This window comes from Lepidochelys kempii, chromosome 8, assembly GCF_965140285.1.
Source record: "Lepidochelys kempii isolate rLepKem1 chromosome 8, rLepKem1.hap1, whole genome shotgun sequence".
In the NCBI taxonomy this organism is placed as follows: domain Eukaryota; kingdom Metazoa; phylum Chordata; order Testudines; family Cheloniidae; genus Lepidochelys; species Lepidochelys kempii.
In genome coordinates, this window is record NC_136387.1 from 2,190,410 (window position 1) to 2,209,819 (window position 19,410).

Consider the following 19,410-nt stretch of genomic DNA (forward strand, 5'->3'; position numbering starts at 1 on the left):
TGGAGGATAGGAGGATGTACAGAGATGGTGTCCCTAGCCTGTGTTTGCCAGAAGCTGGGAAATGGTGACAGGGAGTGGATCACTTGATGATTCCCTGTTCTGTTCATTCCCTCTGGGGCACCTGGCATTGGCCACTGTTGGCAGACAGAATACTGGGCTAGATGGACCTTTGGTCTGACCAGTGTGCCTGTTCTTATGCTCTCATGACTCAGGGACCCGGTTTTGATTCTCAGACTGAGATGTTTCAGAGTAACAGCCGTATTAGTCTGTATTTGCAAAAAGAAAAGGAGGACTTGTGGCACCTTAGAGACTAACCAATTTATTAGAGCATAAGCTTTCGTGAGCTACAGCTCACTTCATCGGATGCATACTGTGGAAACTGCAGCAGACATTATATACACAGAGACCATGAAACAATACCTCCTCCCACCCCACTCTCCTGCTGGTAATAGCCGGAAGAGGCTGGTAACACAGGTGCTTTGGCTCGGTGCCTTTAACGTGCAGCGTGACGAATATGTTCCACACTCACAGTCCTGACAATCAGGAATGTCCAGGTTCGGCTGCCCATGTGCGCCATGATGAGCACTCAGCCCACATAACTACTCCATTATTCACCAAATCAAGGGTGTGACTTTTCCTCCAACTTATCCTGGAAACTTGTTGTGGAGGAAACATTGTTCACAGCTTGGCATTCCCACTGAGAGCTTTGCTTCCGGTTGCCGGAGTTGTGAGTGAGTATTTCGGGTGAGTCACAATGAAGGTGGGTTCTCCGACACCCTATATATAGTGGGGCTCTGTGGGGGGGGTTTACTGAGGGAGCAGAGCACCAAGAGCCCACTGCAGACCAGACAGCCACGTCCGCCATGAAGATAACAGGGGCCGTTCTGCTCTTCGCTCTGGCACTTTGCTGCTTCTACTCAGGTGAGTCACTTTGGCTGTAGCCTGTGCTGAACCCTGCCCTAATCCCCGAAAGGATGGGGCCAGCCTCACTCTCATCTCTATAGGGGTTCGCACACCCCCACAGTGGCTGATTCTAGGAGCAGCTGGTTTATTTCTGAGATGCCGCTGCACAGCGTGGACATTGAGCAGCAGGCTGATTCCTGGAGCGCTGACCTCCCTGCACGGATCCCAGAGCTCGGAAGGGCTGTTCCCGGGCTTCTCTATGGACTGGGATCTCACTGACTCTGCCAGAAACCGAGGCAGCTCAAAAGATTCACAGCCCCTAGAAAACAAACATCCATGGAATCCCCTTTCTTTTGGAATTTCTTCTCATCCACGGTTCTAGTTGTTTTCTGATTATTTTGTTGGGGACAAGAGGGTTGGTTGGCAGTAAAATTCTTGATCTAGTTGCCTACATAATTTTAATTCCTGTCATTGTTTATTAAGAAACTCCACAAAGAGGCCATTAGGTAGGGTGACCAGATGTATCGACTTTACAGGGACACTCCCAATATTGGGGGCTTTTTCTTATATAGGTGCCTATTTCCCCTCCCCTTCCCCCCAGTTTTTCACAATTTTTATCTACTTACCCTACCATCAGGAGTCAAAAATTCCCACCCTGGATCAGACCAGGCACCCTTCTACCCAATCTCTGTTTCCAACACTAGCCTGTGCCAGTGTATTTAGAGCGATGTACAAGGCCCTCAGCAGTTCTGAGGGAAGCTTCCCACAGGAAAAATTTCTTCTTACCTTGTATTACATAGGAGTTGCTTTATGCCCTGAATTAATCCAGTTCAACGATACTTTATTAGCATGACAAGATCTATGGCATTGCCAAAGTAGAAAGCGGAGGATTTAGATCCTCTCCAAACATTTGCTTTGTTGGGGTTAAATCCCTACCTTGTAATGCTGGATGATCCCGTTATCCATAGCTCCTTAATACAGATAATCGTCACTTGGGGGGCTGAGATCTTAGTCAATTGGATAGAGTTTCATTAACAGAGTCAGACCTGTTCAGAATGAAACGTCTCATTAGAATTGAGTAATTGTTGATGTAACTCTGTGCTATGGCTTAACTCTGAAGAGACACTCAAATAATGGAGGTTTCAGAGTAGCAGCCGCATTAGTCTGTATTCGCAAAAAGAACAGGAGGACTTGTGGCACCTTAGAGACTAACCAATTTATTTGAGCATAAGCTTTCGTGAGCTACAGCTCACTTCATCAGATACGGAGCGAGAGAGAGTCAAAAGCTGCTGAGGTTTTTATGGATGCCCGTGAGATCCTGGATCCTGCAAAATAGCTGCTGAGACACAACCGTTAGTGTTCTGGTATTTTTCAGACAGTGTCAATGAACGGACCAGACAGGGTCCGTGGCAGAGTGTGCAGTGTTATGGTCACACCATCCAAATGGATGTTAGAGTAAAATGTAAAACTCTCTTTCTGGATGCTTGTAATGTACTACGACATGATTTCTCAGAATCCAGAACCCTAACACACAAGAACCCAAAACACAGAGAGAGACAAAGCAGGCTGCTCCCGAAGGCACCGAGGCACAATTCAATCCCTATTGCTCTAGGTTGGCTCTTTGAAAATGGACTCCTGAAGACCTAGATCACAAGTTTCCCAACAGAGCCCCTAATTAGCAGGACCAAGAAGCAGAACCAGGAAACCCCGCACACTTCAAGAGAGATCAGGGAACAACAGAGACACCTGAAGTGGAGTCAATGTGAGAGGCCAGCACCTGACAGTGTCAATGAATGGACTAGGCAGCCTGTTGAGAACAGGAGAACCCAATGGCAGAAAAGTGGCTGTGGTATGAAATGCCTCTGAAATGCAGGACTCCGTAACAGGCTTTGGAAAGCAAAGCCATTAACCACTTTTGTTGTGGATAGTTTTGGGTCCAATCCTGCTACCACTGGTGTCAATGAATGTTTCTTGGCCTCTGTTGGCTGGATGTAGCTTTGAAAGAACATCAGGGTATTATGGAGCTGGCAGCTAACAGAGCTAGTCCTTAGGCTCAAGTGGCAGGGGCCTGTGTTTCAAAAGCTAAAGAGGAGATCAACATGTGGGTGTTGTTTTATTATAGGTGGCTTAAGACAAGCATGATCCCGCTATATGGTTGAACTGATCCCCCATGAAACTCCAAAGAAAGAAAGAAAGAAAGAAAGAAAGAAAGAAAGAAAGAAAGAAAGTTCTTTGCATTTTTATGATTAAGTCTTGCTGACAACATGAATGTTTTCTGAACCCTTTCACTGAATTGAGTGAGTAGATACAGTGTTACCCTTCATCCAGAAGGAGAAGGGTTAAAACAAATAGCACTGATATCTTCTCAGAAGTTCCTGGAAAAGTAGGAAACTCCCCAGCCTCCTGCAAAGGTGAGGGTGAGATCCTGTAGAGGAGACACCTGTCTAGAGTAGGATCACTCTGGAACGTCCCAAGAATGTTTGCCTCTTCCTTCCTCCGTTCCTCCTTTGCGACGTCACTTCAGTTAACACAGGTATACAAGAGCTGACATCCCTAGTGGCACAACCCCATACCAGAACATTTGAAAAGGCTCTGTACCAAAGTAAAGAGAGAGACTTGGTCAGAACTCGGGACATCAATAACCCCAGCACCAGAATGGGTGAGAGAATCTGAAACAGTCTCATTCTGTCTGTATGTTTTGTTCCAGATGCTGCTGGCCAGGCTGGTAAGGTAAGTCGAACTCTCCCTGTTCATTAATAATCACTTTCCCCAGTCTCTGGCTTGTAACATCACAGGGACCATGATCTCTGGGTTAGAAACATGCTAGAACTCATGACTCAAAGCAGAAGCAGAGTCTACCTCGTGCCCGAGCCAGGGGAGAGTGAATCTCTGGGGCTGAGAATCCCTGGGTACATCTACACTGGAACAAAAGATCCAGGGCCTGGCCATGGCTGGACCGGCTGAGCTGACATGGGCTCAGGGGGCTTGGGCTGCAGGCCTAAAAATTGCGGTGTAGATGTTCGGGCTCTGGGATCCTCCCGCCTCGTGGGGTACCAAAGCTCGGGCTCCAGCCCAAGCCCAAATGTCTACACAGCAATTGTACAGCCCGAGCCCAAGTCAGCTGACCTGAGCTAGCCAGGAGTGTCTCACTGCCGAGTAGACGTAAGCCATAGGGTCAGAGTGATGGATTCCATAGACTATTGTACAGGGCAGTCTGTGATGGGCCTGGGGGAGACACAGGGAGCAACTGAGACAGAACAGAGGAAGTGACGGTATGACAAGAGCATGAGGTTTTTTATTTATGAGCATCTGCTGCCTGTGGAGATGCTCTTTCACTCACATTCTATATGATGTTGGTTCAGAAGCGTCTCTTAGACCTTCTGTATCCCTATGTTCACCCCTTTAAGAAGACTGTGATAAATTTTGTACAAAGTATGCAGTGTAAGGGATCATTTGAAAACTCATAATGTGCTGAACATTATTGTCCTGTTAAGTCTGTGAGACACCATGGTATGTAAAGTTATAAGATTCTACTGTATAAGACATGTCCCCAGTCTGGGGAAACAGTCATAAACCAGAGACAAAAGACAAACTAACACCTCAGCCAGGTCTCTACATAATCAAACGGACCATCACGTGGTTAAGGGGCCATTCTTTGGCAGCAAAAAAGCTGTGAGCGAGAAATTTACTTGTTGGCAAAGGAACAGCTGGAGGTTCCCATCCCTACAAACTTTCTGTCGCATGAACCCCAGCTGGAGATGATGCTCAAAGAAGAGGGAAAAATATAAGAATGGGGAACAAACTCCCCAAGTTACTCCTCCCTTTCTCTCTGCCCATGACATCAACAACACCTGAAAGACAAGGAAAGTAACAGTGGACTGAGGGAGGGGTCCTGGCGGAAATGACAGCCAGTAAGACTGCTGAAGCATTTGGTGAGAGAGACCTTTTGCTTTGAATTCACGTAGCTTGATAAGTCAGGCATTAGTGGTGTTTTGCTTTTATTTTCTTGTAGCCAATCCTGACTTTGATGCCTCCTGACTTGTAATCACTTAAAATCTATCTTTCTGTAGTTAAGCATCTTGTTTTATCTAAACCAGTGTGTTTGGATTGAAGTGTTTGGAAAACTCCATTTGCGACAATAGGATTTGTGCATTTCATTTTCTATTAATAAAATGACAGACTTTATAGGAGCTTATATGGTCCAGGAGGGTGCTGGGCAGTACAGAATTCACACTACTGGGGGAAAGTCTGGGACTGGAAATTTGCTGCTCTTCCCCTGCAGTGTAATTCAAGAGTGGCTTGCTAAAGGACTCATACAGTACAGCTCGGAGTAATTTACATGCTGGAAGCTGTGTGTGAGTAGGAACAGGAGTGGTTGCTTTCATAGCAAAGCAGAGTAAAAGGCACCCCAGGTTGGAGGATTGAGGGGACACAGCTGTTCATCAGTCCAGATTGTACCCTGGGTAATGTCAGATTAGCATCTGATGCCTGCGGAGATGCCCCTTTGCTCACACACCATGTGATGTGGGTCAGAAACGTCTCTTACACCAGGGAGACGGGCCCGGCTCCTCCTGGCAGCGAGAGGGGAATTGGGAAGTCAGTTAATCAGAACGTCAGTAGAGACTAGGGACAGGATTAGGTACTGTGACCTCTGGGGGCCAGGGACTGTCCCTTCCTCTCTATTCAGAGAATGCCCAGCCCCATGGGCGAGTGGGGGCATCGGGGCACTACTGAAATGCAGACAATTACTGTAATAGCAATTCTAATGTTCCTTGTAGGGTTTCTGCAGTGAGTACAAGAAGCCTCCGGAAATCTGCACCTTAGAGTACAACCCGGTCTGTGGCACTGATGGCAAGACATATGGAAACAAATGTGTCTTTTGTGGAGCAGTCTAGTAAGTATCAGAATAAAGGGCCCACTAACAAAAACTAAAATACAATTGTGAGGTAATTCAAGGCCCTGCCTGCGCCCATATCTTTACTTCGTAGAGGCTGGGTCGACTTCCTCAGTGTAATTTTTCCTGTCAGCAAATAAGCTCTGGTGAATTTGACCTCCTGGGGCCTTGACAGATGCTTTGCTCTCTTTGGCCATCAGGTTGCAGCACTGAGTTCTGTGTCTCTCTCCTTCCCTCTAGTGAAAACCTTGGAAGTCTTTGCTTTCAGCATTATGGAGAATGCAAGTCGCACAATGAGGACAAGGAAAGAGAAGACCTTTAGCATTTGGTTCCCATGAGCAGATCCCTGCACGGAGTCACGTTCTCGTCTCATCCATCGGTTCCAGGCCTCTAAGAGCATCGCTGACTCTCCACCTGTCTATGCAATAAAGCAAACTCAGCAGAATTTGTGACCTCTGTGGGGTTTTTTCCCCCTTTCCAAGGAGGGACTCTGCTCTCCCGTGTCTCACACAAGCTCTCCCCAGCTTACAGACCAGAGTTAATGAGAACACAAAGTGCAGTAACCAGTCACAGGCTTTAAGGGAGCCACAGACTGGCAAGTATTATATCTCCTCCTGCCATGGCTTTTCCTACAAGATAAATCGATACACAAACCCCGGACACGTTCCCTGTGTCTGACTCCCTTCCAGGCCTGAGTATTCTCCATGGACCACAACACGAGACCGTGAGCAAAGCCCACGTAAAAGGCCTTGACCTGGGAGAACAGCAAGGGATGGGAGGATACAGGATCCCCAACCCAGACATAGGGCCCAGGGGGCTACTAGTCGGGGTGGGAGGTGTAAAGGGCTTGTGGGCATGTGGATCCATGCTGTGCGTCACACCCTACACACCAACAAACCCTTGATCCTTCCGATACTGCCCCCCCAGAGACCCACGAGCTGCCCAGCCTGTCCGTCTCCTCCATGGCGCGCAGGGGACTGCAGAGTCCCTCTGACTGGGGTCTGAGCTGCGCTGTGCAGCAAACCAACAACCTTCCACATTTGGTTCTTCACGTGCATGGAAGCTGCCTCACTTCTGGGCTGCCCTGGGGGACTCCCAGTGACTCATGAGAGTCTGGGGGCAGGGAGACGTCAGAGACAAAGAACGGGGAGGTTGGTATAAAGAGGCAGCCCGAAATGACTCTTGGGAAAGGGGGAGTCTATACAGGAAGGATGGGATCCACCTAAACCAGCCTGGAACCAGATTGCTGCCACTTAAAATTAAAACGGTCGTTGAGCAGTTTTAAAACTAAGGGCTGGGGGAAAGCCGAGAGGTGCGGAGGAGCACGTGGTTGGGACAGAGACGTCCCTTAGGGCAGGATCTACTAATGGAGATTGGCTATGTCCTATTAAGGAGGAGAGGATGGAAGATGATAAAGTACAGGTAGGATCTGATGAGAAACAGTCAAATGAAAAAAAGTCTCATTTAATTACGTCATGCAACGGGAGACAGCTAAAAAGCGACACATTTTAAAAGTGCTTCTATACCAATAATAAGCTGGGTGAACTAGAGCGCCTCGTATTCAATGAGGATATTGATATAACAGGCATCACAGAAACCTGGTGGAATGAGGATAATCACTGGGACACAGTAATACCAGGGTACAAAATACATCGGAAGGACAGAACAGGTCATGCTGGTGGGGGAGGGGCACTGTATGTGAAAGAAATCAAATGAATCCAATGAAGTAAAAATCTTAAATGAACCAAACTGTGCCATAGAATCTCTCTGGCTAGTAATTCCATGCTCGAATAATAAGAATATACCAGTAGGGATATATTACCGACCACCTGACCAGGATGGTGATGGTGACTGTGAAATACTCAGGGAGATTAGAGAGGCTATTAAAATAAAAAACTCAATAATAATTGAGGATTTCAACTATCCCATATTGACTGGGTTCATGTCACCTCGGGACGGGATGCAGAGAGAAAGTTTCTTGACACCTTAAATGACGGCTTCTTGGAGCAGCTACTCCTGGAACCCACAAGAGGAGAGGCAATTCTTGATTTAGTCCTAAGTGGAGCACAGGATCAGGTCCAAGAGGTGACTATGGCTGGACCGCTTGGTAGTAGTGACCATAATATACTTAAATTTAACATCCCTGTGGCGGGGAAAACACCACAGCAGCCCAACACTGTAGCATTTAGTTTCAGAAAGGGGAACGACACAAAAACAAGGAGGTTAGTTAAACAGAAATTAAAGGGTACAGCACCAAAAGTAAAATCCCTGTAAGCTGCATGGAAACTTTTTAAAGACACCATAATAGAGGCTCAACTTAAATGTCTACCCCAAATTAAAAAACAAAGTAAGAGAACCGAAAAGAGCCGCCATGGCGAAACAACAAAGTAAGAGAAGCAGTGAGAGGCAAAAGAGGCATCCTACGAAGAGTGGAAATTAAATCCTAGTGAGGAAAATAGAAAGGAGCATGAACTCTGGCAAATGAAGTATAAAAATACAATTACGAAGGCCAAAATAGAATTTGAGGAACAGCTAGCCAAAGACTCAAAAAGTAATAGCAAACATTTTTTTAATGACATCAGAAGCAGGAAGCCTGCTAAACAACCAGTGGGGAACTGAACGATCAAGGTGCTAAAGGAGCACTCAAGGACGATAAGGCCATTGTGGAGAAACTAAACGAATTCTTTGCATCAGCCTTCACGGCTTAGGATTTGAAGGAGATTCCTAAACCTGAGCCACTCTTTTTAGGTGACAAATCTGAGGAACTGTCCCAGGCTGAGGTGTCATCAGAGGAGGTTTTGGAACAAATTGATAAATTAAAGAGTAATCACTCACCAGGACGAGGTGGGATTCACCAAGAGTTTTGAAGGAACTCAAATGTGAAATTGCAGGACTACTAACTGTAGTCTCTAACCCATCATGTCAATCAGCTTCTGTGCCAAAAGGCTGGAGGTTAGTTAATGTGGGGCCAATTTTTTAAAAGGGCTCCAGAGGTGACCCTGGCAATTACAGGCCAGTAAGCCTGACTTCAGTACCTGGCAAACTGGTTGAAACTATAGTAAAGAACAAAATTGTCAGACACAGAGATGAACATAATTTCTTGGGAAGAGTCAACATAGTTTTTTAAAGGGAAATCATGCCTCACCAATCTACTAGAACTCTTTGAGGGGGTCAACAAACATTTGGACAAGGGGGATCCAGTGGATATAGTGTACTTAGATTGTCAGAAAACCTTTGACAAGGTCCCTCGCCAAAGGCTATTAAGCAAAGTAAGCAGTCATGGGATAAGAGAGAAGGTTCTCTCATGGATTGGTAACTGGTTAAAAGATAGGAAACAAAGGGTAGGAGTAAATAGTCAGTTTTCAGAATGGAGAGAGGTGAACAGTGGTGTCCCCCAGGGGTCTGTACTGGGGCCAGTCCTATTCAACATGTTCATAAATGATCTGGAAAAAGGGATAAACAGTGAAGTGGCAAAATTTGCAGATGATACAAAAACTACTCAAGATAGTTAAATCCCAGGCAGACTGTGAAGAGCTACAAAAGAATCTCACAAAACTGGGTGACTTGGCAACAAAATGGCAGATGAAATTCAACGTTGATAAATGCAAAGCAATGCACATTGGAAAACATCATCCCCGCTATACATATAAAACGATGGGTCTCAATTAGCTGTTACCACTCAAGAAAGAGAGCTTGGAGTCATTGTGGAGAGTTCTCTGAAAACATCCACTCAGTGTGCAGTGGCCGTCAAAACAGCAAACAGAATGTTGGGAATCATGAGGAAAGGGATAGATAATAAGAGAGAAAATACCATGTTGCCTCTACATATATCCATGGTGCACCCACATCTTGAATACTGCGTGCAGATGTGGTCGCCCCATCTCAAAAAAGATATATTGGACTTGGAAAAGGTTCAGAAAAGGGCAACAAAAATTATTAGGGGTATGGAGCGTCTGCCATATGAGGAGGGATTAATGAGACTGGAACTTTTCAGCTTGGAAAAAAGACAACTAAGGGGGGATATGATAGAGGTCTATAAAATCAAAACTGGCGTGGAGAAAGTAAATAAGGAAGTGTTATATACTCCTTCTCATAACACAAGAACTAGGGGTCACCAAATGAAATTAATAGGCAGCAGGTTTAAAACAAACAAAAGGAAGTATTTTTTCACACAAGACACAGTCAACCTGTGGAACTCCTTGCCAGAGAATGTTGTGAAGGCCAAGACGATAACAAGGTTCAAAAAAGAATGAGATAAATTCATGGAAGATAGGTCATGGAGGATAGGAGGATGTACAGAGATGGTGTCCCTAGCCTGTGTTTGCCAGAAGCTGGGAAATGGTGACAGGGAGTGGATCACTTGATGATTCCCTGTTCTGTTCATTCCCTCTGGGGCACCTGGCATTGGCCACTGTTGGCAGACAGAATCCTGGGCTAAATGGACCTTTGGTCTGACCAGTGTGCCTGTTCTTATGCTCTCATGACTCAGGGACCCGGTTTTGATTCTCAGACTGAGATGTTTCAGAGTAACAGCCGTGTTAGTCTGTATTCGCAAAAAGAAAAGGAGGACTTGTGGCACCTTAGAGACTAACCAATTTATTTGAGCATGAGCTTTCGTGAGCTACAGCTCACTTCATCGGATGCATACTGTGGAAACTGCAGAAGACATTATATACACAGAGACCATGAAACAATACCTCCTCCCACCCCACTCTCCTGCTGGTAATAGCAGGAGATTGTTTCATGGTCTCTGTGTATATAATGTCTTCTGCAGTTTCCACAGAAGCAGGGCCCGGTGCACCCAGACAGTTACCCGGTTCCCAGCTGCTCCTGCATTTGGGAGCAGAGAAGGGAACATCCCACCGCTTCCCCCGCAGCAGCACTGGGGCCATGTGGTGTCCCACTGTGCCATAGCCCACAGCGACCCCGCACCCCTCCCGATCCCCGCTGCACAGACCTGTACGCTGAACCCAGCCATGATCTCCGTGGTGCACAAGGGGCGGAGGGGTCCTGCCGCATGGGGTCTGTGCTGCCTTCTTGCCCCATGCAGCATAGCCACCGCTTGTCCCGCTCCTCTGGATCCCAGCAGACCTCTCTGCTGCCTTCGTTCGGGGCTGCCCCGAGGGAGCTCTGCCTGTGCCCATTAACATATGGACACGGGGCTACTGGCTGCACGCTGGTGCCACGTGGCCACTTCCCCTCCCTCCTGGCCCAGATCGAATTTCCCAGCTGCTCTTACCAACAGACTGGCAGGGGCTTGAATGGTAAAGGGGCTGGCAGTGCGCGAGGGACAGGGCGCACGGACCCTGGAGTATGCTGGTTTCTGGTGCTGGACAGCAAAGATGAATGTGACGGGGACGCAAGGTGGCGGTTCTCAGCAACCTGCAGAGCCCTGGACGCACCTGAAGTAACTAATCTGCCTTCCTCTGCAGGTGCGTCAAGATTTACAAAGGCTTACGCTGAATTCACCCATGTATGTCAGGGCAGTTTAACCTTTCCCCACGAATATTTATTGCAGTCCCCAAAGAGTATTTGATACAGACACATTCTTGCCCTACTCACGAGCATCCGGTAATGTGGGATTGTTAACATTAGGGTTGGTGAACTGCTCTTCTTCATGCCAACACCTGTGCTCATGTGACAATGACGAGTGTCGTTCATAAGAAAAGCATTTGCTATGTGTTAGTTGGCACACGCAATCCTCCTTGTGCAAAAGTTTCAACCAACGAATCAGGGGGCACCAAATGTCCGTTTGGCTTAGATGACCAGCCAGACATGATGAATTAGGAATCGGGAATGACCAATCACTGTATTGGTTTGTAGCGTCAGTGACCATTTCGACAGGGATTTCATAATCCAAGTGGAGAGAGAACCAACCTCTTGTCTACATATATGAGATCTCCTCCCTTGGGCTGGGCTGAGAGATCATCTGCAGAGCTCAGCGCTAACAGACTCCAGCAGACCCACGAACCACTTCTACCCTGAAGACAGCAGCTGTCGTTGTGTTCCTTGCTCTGGGGCTCCTCTCCAGCTTTCAGGGTGAGTAACTTTTGCTGCAACCTGTACGGAGCTCTGTGTCTGACCCTCTAACCTTCTGCACGGGCTCGACTATTAAAAAGCATCTCAGCACCAGCTACGGACGTTTGGGTGTCAGGATTAAGCCAGGGAAGTGGCTCATGGCAGAAACAGCATTTTCCTTTGGGAAGATGTTACTGAGGAGCCATTATGGGCTTTTAACCAAACTCCAGTCTGGGAACTACAAACAATCGCACCTGCAATTAATTGTAGGCCTAGTGATGCTATTCGGGAGTTGGACTAGTTGACCTCCTGAGGTCTCTTCCAACCCTAATTTTCTATGATTCTATGATTTCAGGTCAGACTGTGGGTGCATTACTCTCCATGTTTCTATTTGTCACAGCAATTGGATGAGGGTGCAGGACTCCTTCCCATGGCCCAGTTGCTGGTTAGCAATCTGCTTCCGTTGTCCTAGGCAGAGATGACTGTTTTTAGCTGGTTTCTCTCTGACATTGTGTCCTTTGTGTCTGTGTTTTGTTCCAGATGCTGTCGGCCAGGGTCATCGGGTGAGTCGAACTCTCACTGTGAATGAATTGTCACTTGCCCCAATCTCTGGTATGTAGCATCATGGAGACCAGGACCTCCGGGTTAGAAACACGCTGGAACTCATGAGGCAATGTGGGAGCAGACTGTACCCCAGGCCCTAATGAGGGGAGAGCGAATCCCTGTGGTCAGGCTGATGGATTCCATGTAGTATTGGACAGGACACCATCTGTGATGGGCCTGTGGGAGGCACCGGGAGCAACTCAGAGATGGAACGAGAGAGGGGATGGTATCACAAGAACACGAGGTTCTTTATATTTGAGTTAGACCTGCCCGCTAGCTCCTCTAAACTAAGCCAGGCACCGGCTCCGGGCAGAATACGTGCAAGATCAGGACAGCAGGACCGTCGCTTATGGTCAGCTTTCCCCCTGCTGCGGGGACCGACTGCAGAGTCTGGCCGGAAGAGGCTGGTAACACAGGTGCTTTGCTGGCTCGGTGCCTTTAACGTGCAGCGTGACGAATATGTTCCACACTCACAGTCCTGACAATCAGGAATGTCCAGGTTTGGCTGCCCATGTGCGCCATGATGAGCACTCAGCCCACATAACTACTCCATTATTCACCAAATCAAGGGTGTGACTTTTCCTCCAACTTATCCTGGAAATTTGTTGTGGAGGAAACATTGTTCACAGCTTGGCATTCCCACTGAGAGCTTTGCTTCCGGTTGCCGGAGTTGTGAGTGAGTATTTCGGGTGAGTCACAATGAAGGTGGGTTCTCCGACACCCTATATATAGTGGGGCTCTGTGTGTGGGGTTTACTGAGGGAGCAGAGCACCAAGAGCCCACTGCAGACCAGACAGCCACGTCCGCCATGAAGATAACAGGGGCCGTTCTGCTCTTCGCTCTGGCACTTTGCTGCTTCTACTCAGGTGAGTCACTTTGGCTGTAGCCTGTGCTGAACCCTGCCCTAATCCCCGAAAGGATGGGGCCAGCCTCACTCTCATCTCTATAGGGGTTCGCACACCCCCACAGTGGCTGATTCTAGGAGCAGCTGGTTTATTTCTGAGATGCCACTGCACAGCCTGGACATTGAGCAGCAGGCTGATTCCAGGAGCGCTGACCTCCCTGCACGGATCCCAGAGCTCGGAAGGGCTGTTCCCGGGCTTCTCTATGGACTGGGATCTCACTGACTCTGCCAGAAACCGAGGCAGCTCAAAAGATTCACAGCCCCTAGAAAACAAACATCCATGGAATCCCCTTTCTTTTGGAATTTCTTCTCATCCACGGTTCTAGTTGTTTTCTGATTATTTTGTTGGGGACAAGGGGGTTGGTTGGCAGTAAAATTCTTGATCTAGTTGCCTACATAATTTTAATTCCTGTCATTGTTTATTAAGAAACTCCACAAAGAGGCCATTAGGTAGGGTGACCAGATGTACCAACTTTATAGGGATACTCCCAATATTCGGGGCTTTTTATTATATAGGCACCTATTTCCCCTCCCCTTCCCCCCAGTTTTTCACAATTTTTATCTACTTACCCTACCATCAGGAGTCAAAAATTCCCACCCTGGATCAGACCAGGCACCCTTCTACCCAATCTCTGTTTCCAACACTAGCCTGTGCCAGTGTATTTAGAGCGATGTACAAGGCCCTCAGCAGTTCTGAGGGAAGCTTCCCACAGGAAAAATTTCTTCTTACCTTGTATTACGTAGGAGTTGCTTTATGCCCTGAATTAATCCAGTTCAACGATACTTTATTAGCATGACAAGATCTATGGCATTGCCAAAGTAGAAAGCGGAGGATTTAGATCCTCTCCAAACATTTGCTTTGTTGGGGTTAAATCCCTACCTTGTAATGCTGGATGATCCCGTTATCCATAGCTCCTTAATACAGATAATCGTCACTTGGGGGGCTGAGATCTTAGTCAATTGGATAGAGTTTCATTAACAAACAGAGTCAGACCTGTTCAGAATGAAACGTCTCATTAGAATTGAGTAATTGTTGATGTAACTCTGTGCTATGGCTTAACTCTGAAGAGACACTTAAATAATGGAGGTTTCAGAGTAGCAGCCGCATTAGTCTGTATTCGCAAAAAGAACAGGAGGACTTGTGGCACCTTAGAGACTAACCAATTCATTTGAGCATAAGCTTTCGTGAGCTACAGCTCACTTCATCGGATACGGAGCGAGAGAGAGTCAAAAGCTGCTGAGGTTTTTATGGATGCCCGTGAGATCCTGGATCCTGCAAAATAGCTGCTGAGACACAACCGTTAGTGTTCTGGTATTTTTCAGACAGTGTCAATGAACGGACCAGACAGGGTCCCTGGCAGAGTGTGCAGTGTTATGGTCACACCATCCAAATGGATGTTAGAGTAAAATGTAAAACTCTCTTTCTGGATGCTTGTAATGTACTACGACATGAAGTTCCTGGAAAAGTAGGAAACTCCCCAGCCTCCCGCAAAGGTGAGGGTGAGATCCTGTAGAGGAGACACCTGTCTAGAGTAGGATCACTCTGGAACGTCCCAAGAATGTTTGCCTCTTCCTTCCTCCATTCCTCCTTTGCGACGTCACTTCAGTTAACACAGGTATACAAGAGCTGACATCCCTAGTGGCACAACCCCATACCAGAACATTTGAAAAGGCTCTGTACCAAAGTAAAGAGAGAGACTTGGTCAGAACTCGGGACATCAATAACCCCAGCACCAGGATGGGCGAGAGAATCTGAAACAGTCTCATTCTGTCTGTATGTTTTGTTCCAGATGCTGCTGGCCAGGCTGGTAAGGTAAGTCGAACTCTCCCTGTTCATTAATAATCACTTTCCCCAGTCTCTGGCTTGTAACATCACAGGGACCATGATCTCTGGGTTAGAAACATGCTAGAACTCATGACTCAAAGCAGAAGCAGAGTCTACCTCCTGCCCGAGCCAGGGGAGAGTGAATCTCTGGGGCTGAGAATCCCTGGGTACATCTACACTGGAACAAAAGATCCAGGGCCTGGCCATGGCTGGACCGGCTGAGCTGACATGGGCTCAGGGGGCTTGGGCTGCAAACCTAAAAATTGCGGTGTAGATGTTCAGGCTCTGGGATCCTCCCGCCTCGTGGGGTACCAAAGCTCGGGCTCCAGCCCAAGCCCAAATGTCTACACAGCAATTGTACAGCCCGAGCCCAAGTCAGCTGACCTGAGCTAGCCAGGAGTGTCTCACTGCCGAGTAGACGTAAGCCATAGGGTCAGAGTGATGGATTCCATAGACTATTGTACAGGGCAGTCTGTGATGGGCCTGTGGGAGACACAGGGAGCAACTGAGACAGAACAGAGGAAGTGACGGTATGACAAGAGCATGAGGTTTTTTATTTATGAGCATCTGCTGCCTGTGGAGATGCTCTTTCACTCACATTCTATATGATGTTGGTTCAGAAGCGTCTCTTAGACCTTCTGTATCCCTATGTTCACCCCTTTAAGAAGACTGTGATAAATTTTGTACAAAGTATGCAGTGTAAGGGATCATTTGAAAACTCATAATGTGCTGAACATTATTGTCCTGTTAAGTCTGTGAGACACCATGGTATGTAAAGTTATAAGATTCTACTGTATAAGACATGTCCCCAGTCTGGGGAAACAGTCATAAACCAGAGACAAAAGACAAACTAACACCTCAGCCAGGTCTCTACATAATCAAACGGACCATCACGTGGTTAAGGGGCCATTCTTTGGCAGCAAAAAAGCTGTGAGCGAGAAATTTACTTGTTGGCAAAGGAACAGCTGGAGGTTCCCATCCCTACAAACTTTCTGTCGCATGAACCCCAGCTGGAGATGATGCTCAAAGAAGAGGGAAAAATATAAGAATGGGGAACAAACTCCCCAAGTTACTCCTCCCTTTCTCTCTGCCCATGACATCAACAACACCTGAAAGACAAGGAAAGTAACAGTGGACTGAGGGAGGGGTCCTGGCGGAAATGACAGCCAGTAAGACTGCTGAAGCATTTGGTGAGAGAGACCTTTTGCTTTGAATTCACGTAGCTTGATAAGTCAGGCATTAGTGGTGTTTTGCTTTTATTTTCTTGTAGCCAATCCTGACTTTGATGCCTCCTGACTTGTAATCACTTAAAATCTATCTTTCTGTAGTTAAGCATCTTGTTTTATCTAAACCAGTGTGTTTGGATTGAAGTGTTTGGAAAACTCCATTTGCGACAATAGGATTTGTGCATTTCATTTTCTATTAATAAAATGACAGACTTTATAGGAGCTTATATGGTCCAGGAGGGTGCTGGGCAGTACAGAATTCACACTACTGGGGGAAAGTCTGGGACTGGAAATTTGCTGCTCTTCCCCTGCAGTGTAATTCAAGAGTGGCTTGCTAAAGGACTCATACAGTACAGCTCGGAGTAATTTACATGCTGGAAGCTGTGTGTGAGTAGGAACAGGAGTGGTTGCTTTCATAGCAAAGCAGAGTAAAAGGCACCCCAGGTTGGAGGATTGAGGGGACACAGCTGTTCATCAGTCCAGATTGTACCCTGGGTAATGTCAGATTAGCATCTGATGCCTGCGGAGATGCCCCTTTGCTCACACACCATGTGATGTGGGTCAGAAACGTCTCTTACACCAGGGAGACGGGCCCGGCTCCTCCTGGCAGCGAGAGGGGAATTGGGAAGTCAGTTAATCAGAACGTCAGTAGAGACTAGGGACAGGATTAGGTACTGTGACCTCTGGGGGCCAGGGACTGTCCCTTCCTCTCTATTCAGAGAATGCCCAGCCCCATGGGCGAGTGGGGGCATCGGGGCACTACTGAAATGCAGACAATTACTGTAATAGCAATTCTAATGTTCCTGGTAGGGTTTCTGCAGTGAGTACAAGAAGCCTCCGGAAATCTGCACCTTAGAGTACAACCCGGTCTGTGGCACTGATGGCAAGACATATGGAAACAAATGTGTCTTTTGTGGAGCAGTCTAGTAAGTATCAGAATAAAGGGCCCACTAACAAAAACTAAAATACAATTGTGAGGTAATTCAAGGCCCTGCCTGCGCCCATATCTTTACTTCGTAGAGGCTGGGTCGACTTCCTCAGTGTAATTTTTCCTGTCAGCAAATAAGCTCTGGTGAATTTGACCTCCTGGGGCCTTGACAGATGCTTTGCTCTCTTTGGCCATCAGGTTGCAGCACTGAGTTCTGTGTCTCTCTCTTTCCCTCTAGTGAAAACCTTGGAAGTCTTTGCTTTCAGCATTATGGAGAATGCAAGTCGCACAATGAGGACAAGGAAAGAGAAGACCTTTAGCATTTGGTTCCCATGAGCAGATCCCTGCACGGAGTCACGTTCTCGTCTCATCCATCGGTTCCAGGCCTCTAAGAGCATCGCTGACTCTCCACCTGTCTATGCAATAAAGCAAACTCAGCAGAATTTGTGACCTCTGTGGGGTTTTTTCCCCCTTTCCAAGGAGGGACTCTGCTCTCCCGTGTCTCACACAAGCTCTCCCCAGCTTACAGACCAGAGTTAATGAGAACACAAAGTGCAGTAACCAGTCACAGGCTTTAAGGGAGCCACAGACTGGCAAGTATTATATCTCCTCCTGCCATGGCTTTTCCTACAAGATAAATCGATACACAAACCCCGGACACGTTCCCTGTGTCTGACTCCCTTCCAGGCCTGAGTATTCTCCATGGACCACAACACGAGACCGTGAGCAAAGCCCACGTAAAAGGCCTTGACCTGGGAGAACAGCAAGGGATGGGAGGATACAGGATCCCCAACCCAGACATAGGGCCCAGGGGGCTACTAGTCGGGGTGGGAGGTGTAAAGGGCTTGTGGGCATGTGGATCCATGCTGTGCGTCACACCCTACACACCAACAAACCCTTGATCCTTCCAATACTGCCCCCCCAGAGACCCACGAGCTGCCCAGCCTGTCTGTCTCCTCCATGGCGCGCAGGGGACTGCAGAGTCCCTCTGACTGGGGTCTGAGCTGCGCTGTGCAGCAGACCAACAACCTTCCACATTTGGTTCTTCACGTGCATGGAAGCTGCCTCACTTCTGGGCTGCCCTGGGGGACTCCCAGTGACTCATGAGACTCTGGGGGCAGGGAGACGTCAGAGACAAAGAACGGGGAGGTTGGTATAAAGAGGCAGCCCGAAATGACTCTTGGGAAAGGGGGAGTCTATACAGGAAGGATGGGATCCACCTAAACCAGCCTGGAACCAGATTGCTGCCACTTAAAATTAAAACGGTCGTTGAGCAGTTTTAAAACTAAGGGCTGGGGGAAAGCCGAGAGGTGCGGAGGAGCACGTGGTTGGGACAGAGACGTCCCTTAGGGCAGGATCTACTAATGGGGATTGGCTATGTCCTATTAAGGAGGAGAGGATGGAAGATGATAAAGTACAGGTAGGATCTGATGAGAAACAGTCAAATGAAAAAAAGTCTCATTTAATTACGTCATGCAACGGGAGACAGCTAAAAAGCGACACATTTTAAAAGTGCTTCTATACCAATAATAAGCTGGGTGAACTAGAGCGCCTCGTATTCAATGAGGATATTGATATAACAGGCATCACAGAAACCTGGTGGAATGAGGATAATCACTGGGACACAGTAATACCAGGGTACAAAATACATCGGAAGGACAGAACAGGTCGTGCTGGTCGGGGAGTGGCACTGTATGTGAAAGAAATCAAATGAATCCAATGAAGTAAAAATCTTAAATGAACCAAACTGTGCCATAGAATCTCTCTGGCTAGTAATTCCATGCTCGAACAATAAGAATATACCAGTAGGGACATATTACCGACCACCTGACCAGGATGGTGATAGTGACTGTGAAATGCTCAGGGAGATTAGAGGTGCTATTAAAATAAAAAACTCAATAATAATCGAGGATTTCAACTACCCCATATTGACTGGGTTCATGTCACCTTGGGACGGGATGCAGAGAGAAACTTTCTTGACACCTTAAATGACGGCTTCTTGGAGCAGCTACTCCTGGAACCCACCAGAGGGGAGGCAATTCTTGATTTAGTCCTAAGTGGAGCACAGGATCAGGTCCAAGAGGTGACTATGGCTGGACCGCTTGGTAA

At 47.4% G+C, this 19,410-nt stretch overlaps 2 protein-coding genes across 2 annotated transcripts; both read left to right on the forward strand.

The window, feature by feature from the left end:
• Window positions 1–826: 826 nt before the first annotated feature.
• On the forward strand, window positions 827–6,233 carry LOC140916469 (ovomucoid). Its single transcript, XM_073358112.1, has 4 exons — window positions 827–921; window positions 3,611–3,633; window positions 5,682–5,797; window positions 6,038–6,233. Exons 1-4 carry the CDS (start codon window positions 864–866, stop codon window positions 6,117–6,119), a joined length of 279 nt encoding a protein of 92 aa, XP_073214213.1. The 5' UTR covers window positions 827–863; the 3' UTR covers window positions 6,120–6,233.
• Window positions 6,234–13,088: 6,855 nt separating this feature from the next.
• On the forward strand, window positions 13,089–17,735 carry LOC140916470 (ovomucoid). Its single transcript, XM_073358114.1, has 4 exons — window positions 13,089–13,284; window positions 15,113–15,135; window positions 17,184–17,299; window positions 17,540–17,735. The coding sequence occupies exons 1-4, from the start codon at window positions 13,227–13,229 to the stop codon at window positions 17,619–17,621; spliced, it is 279 nt and encodes a 92-aa protein (XP_073214215.1). The 5' UTR covers window positions 13,089–13,226; the 3' UTR covers window positions 17,622–17,735.
• Window positions 17,736–19,410: the final 1,675 nt, after the last annotated feature.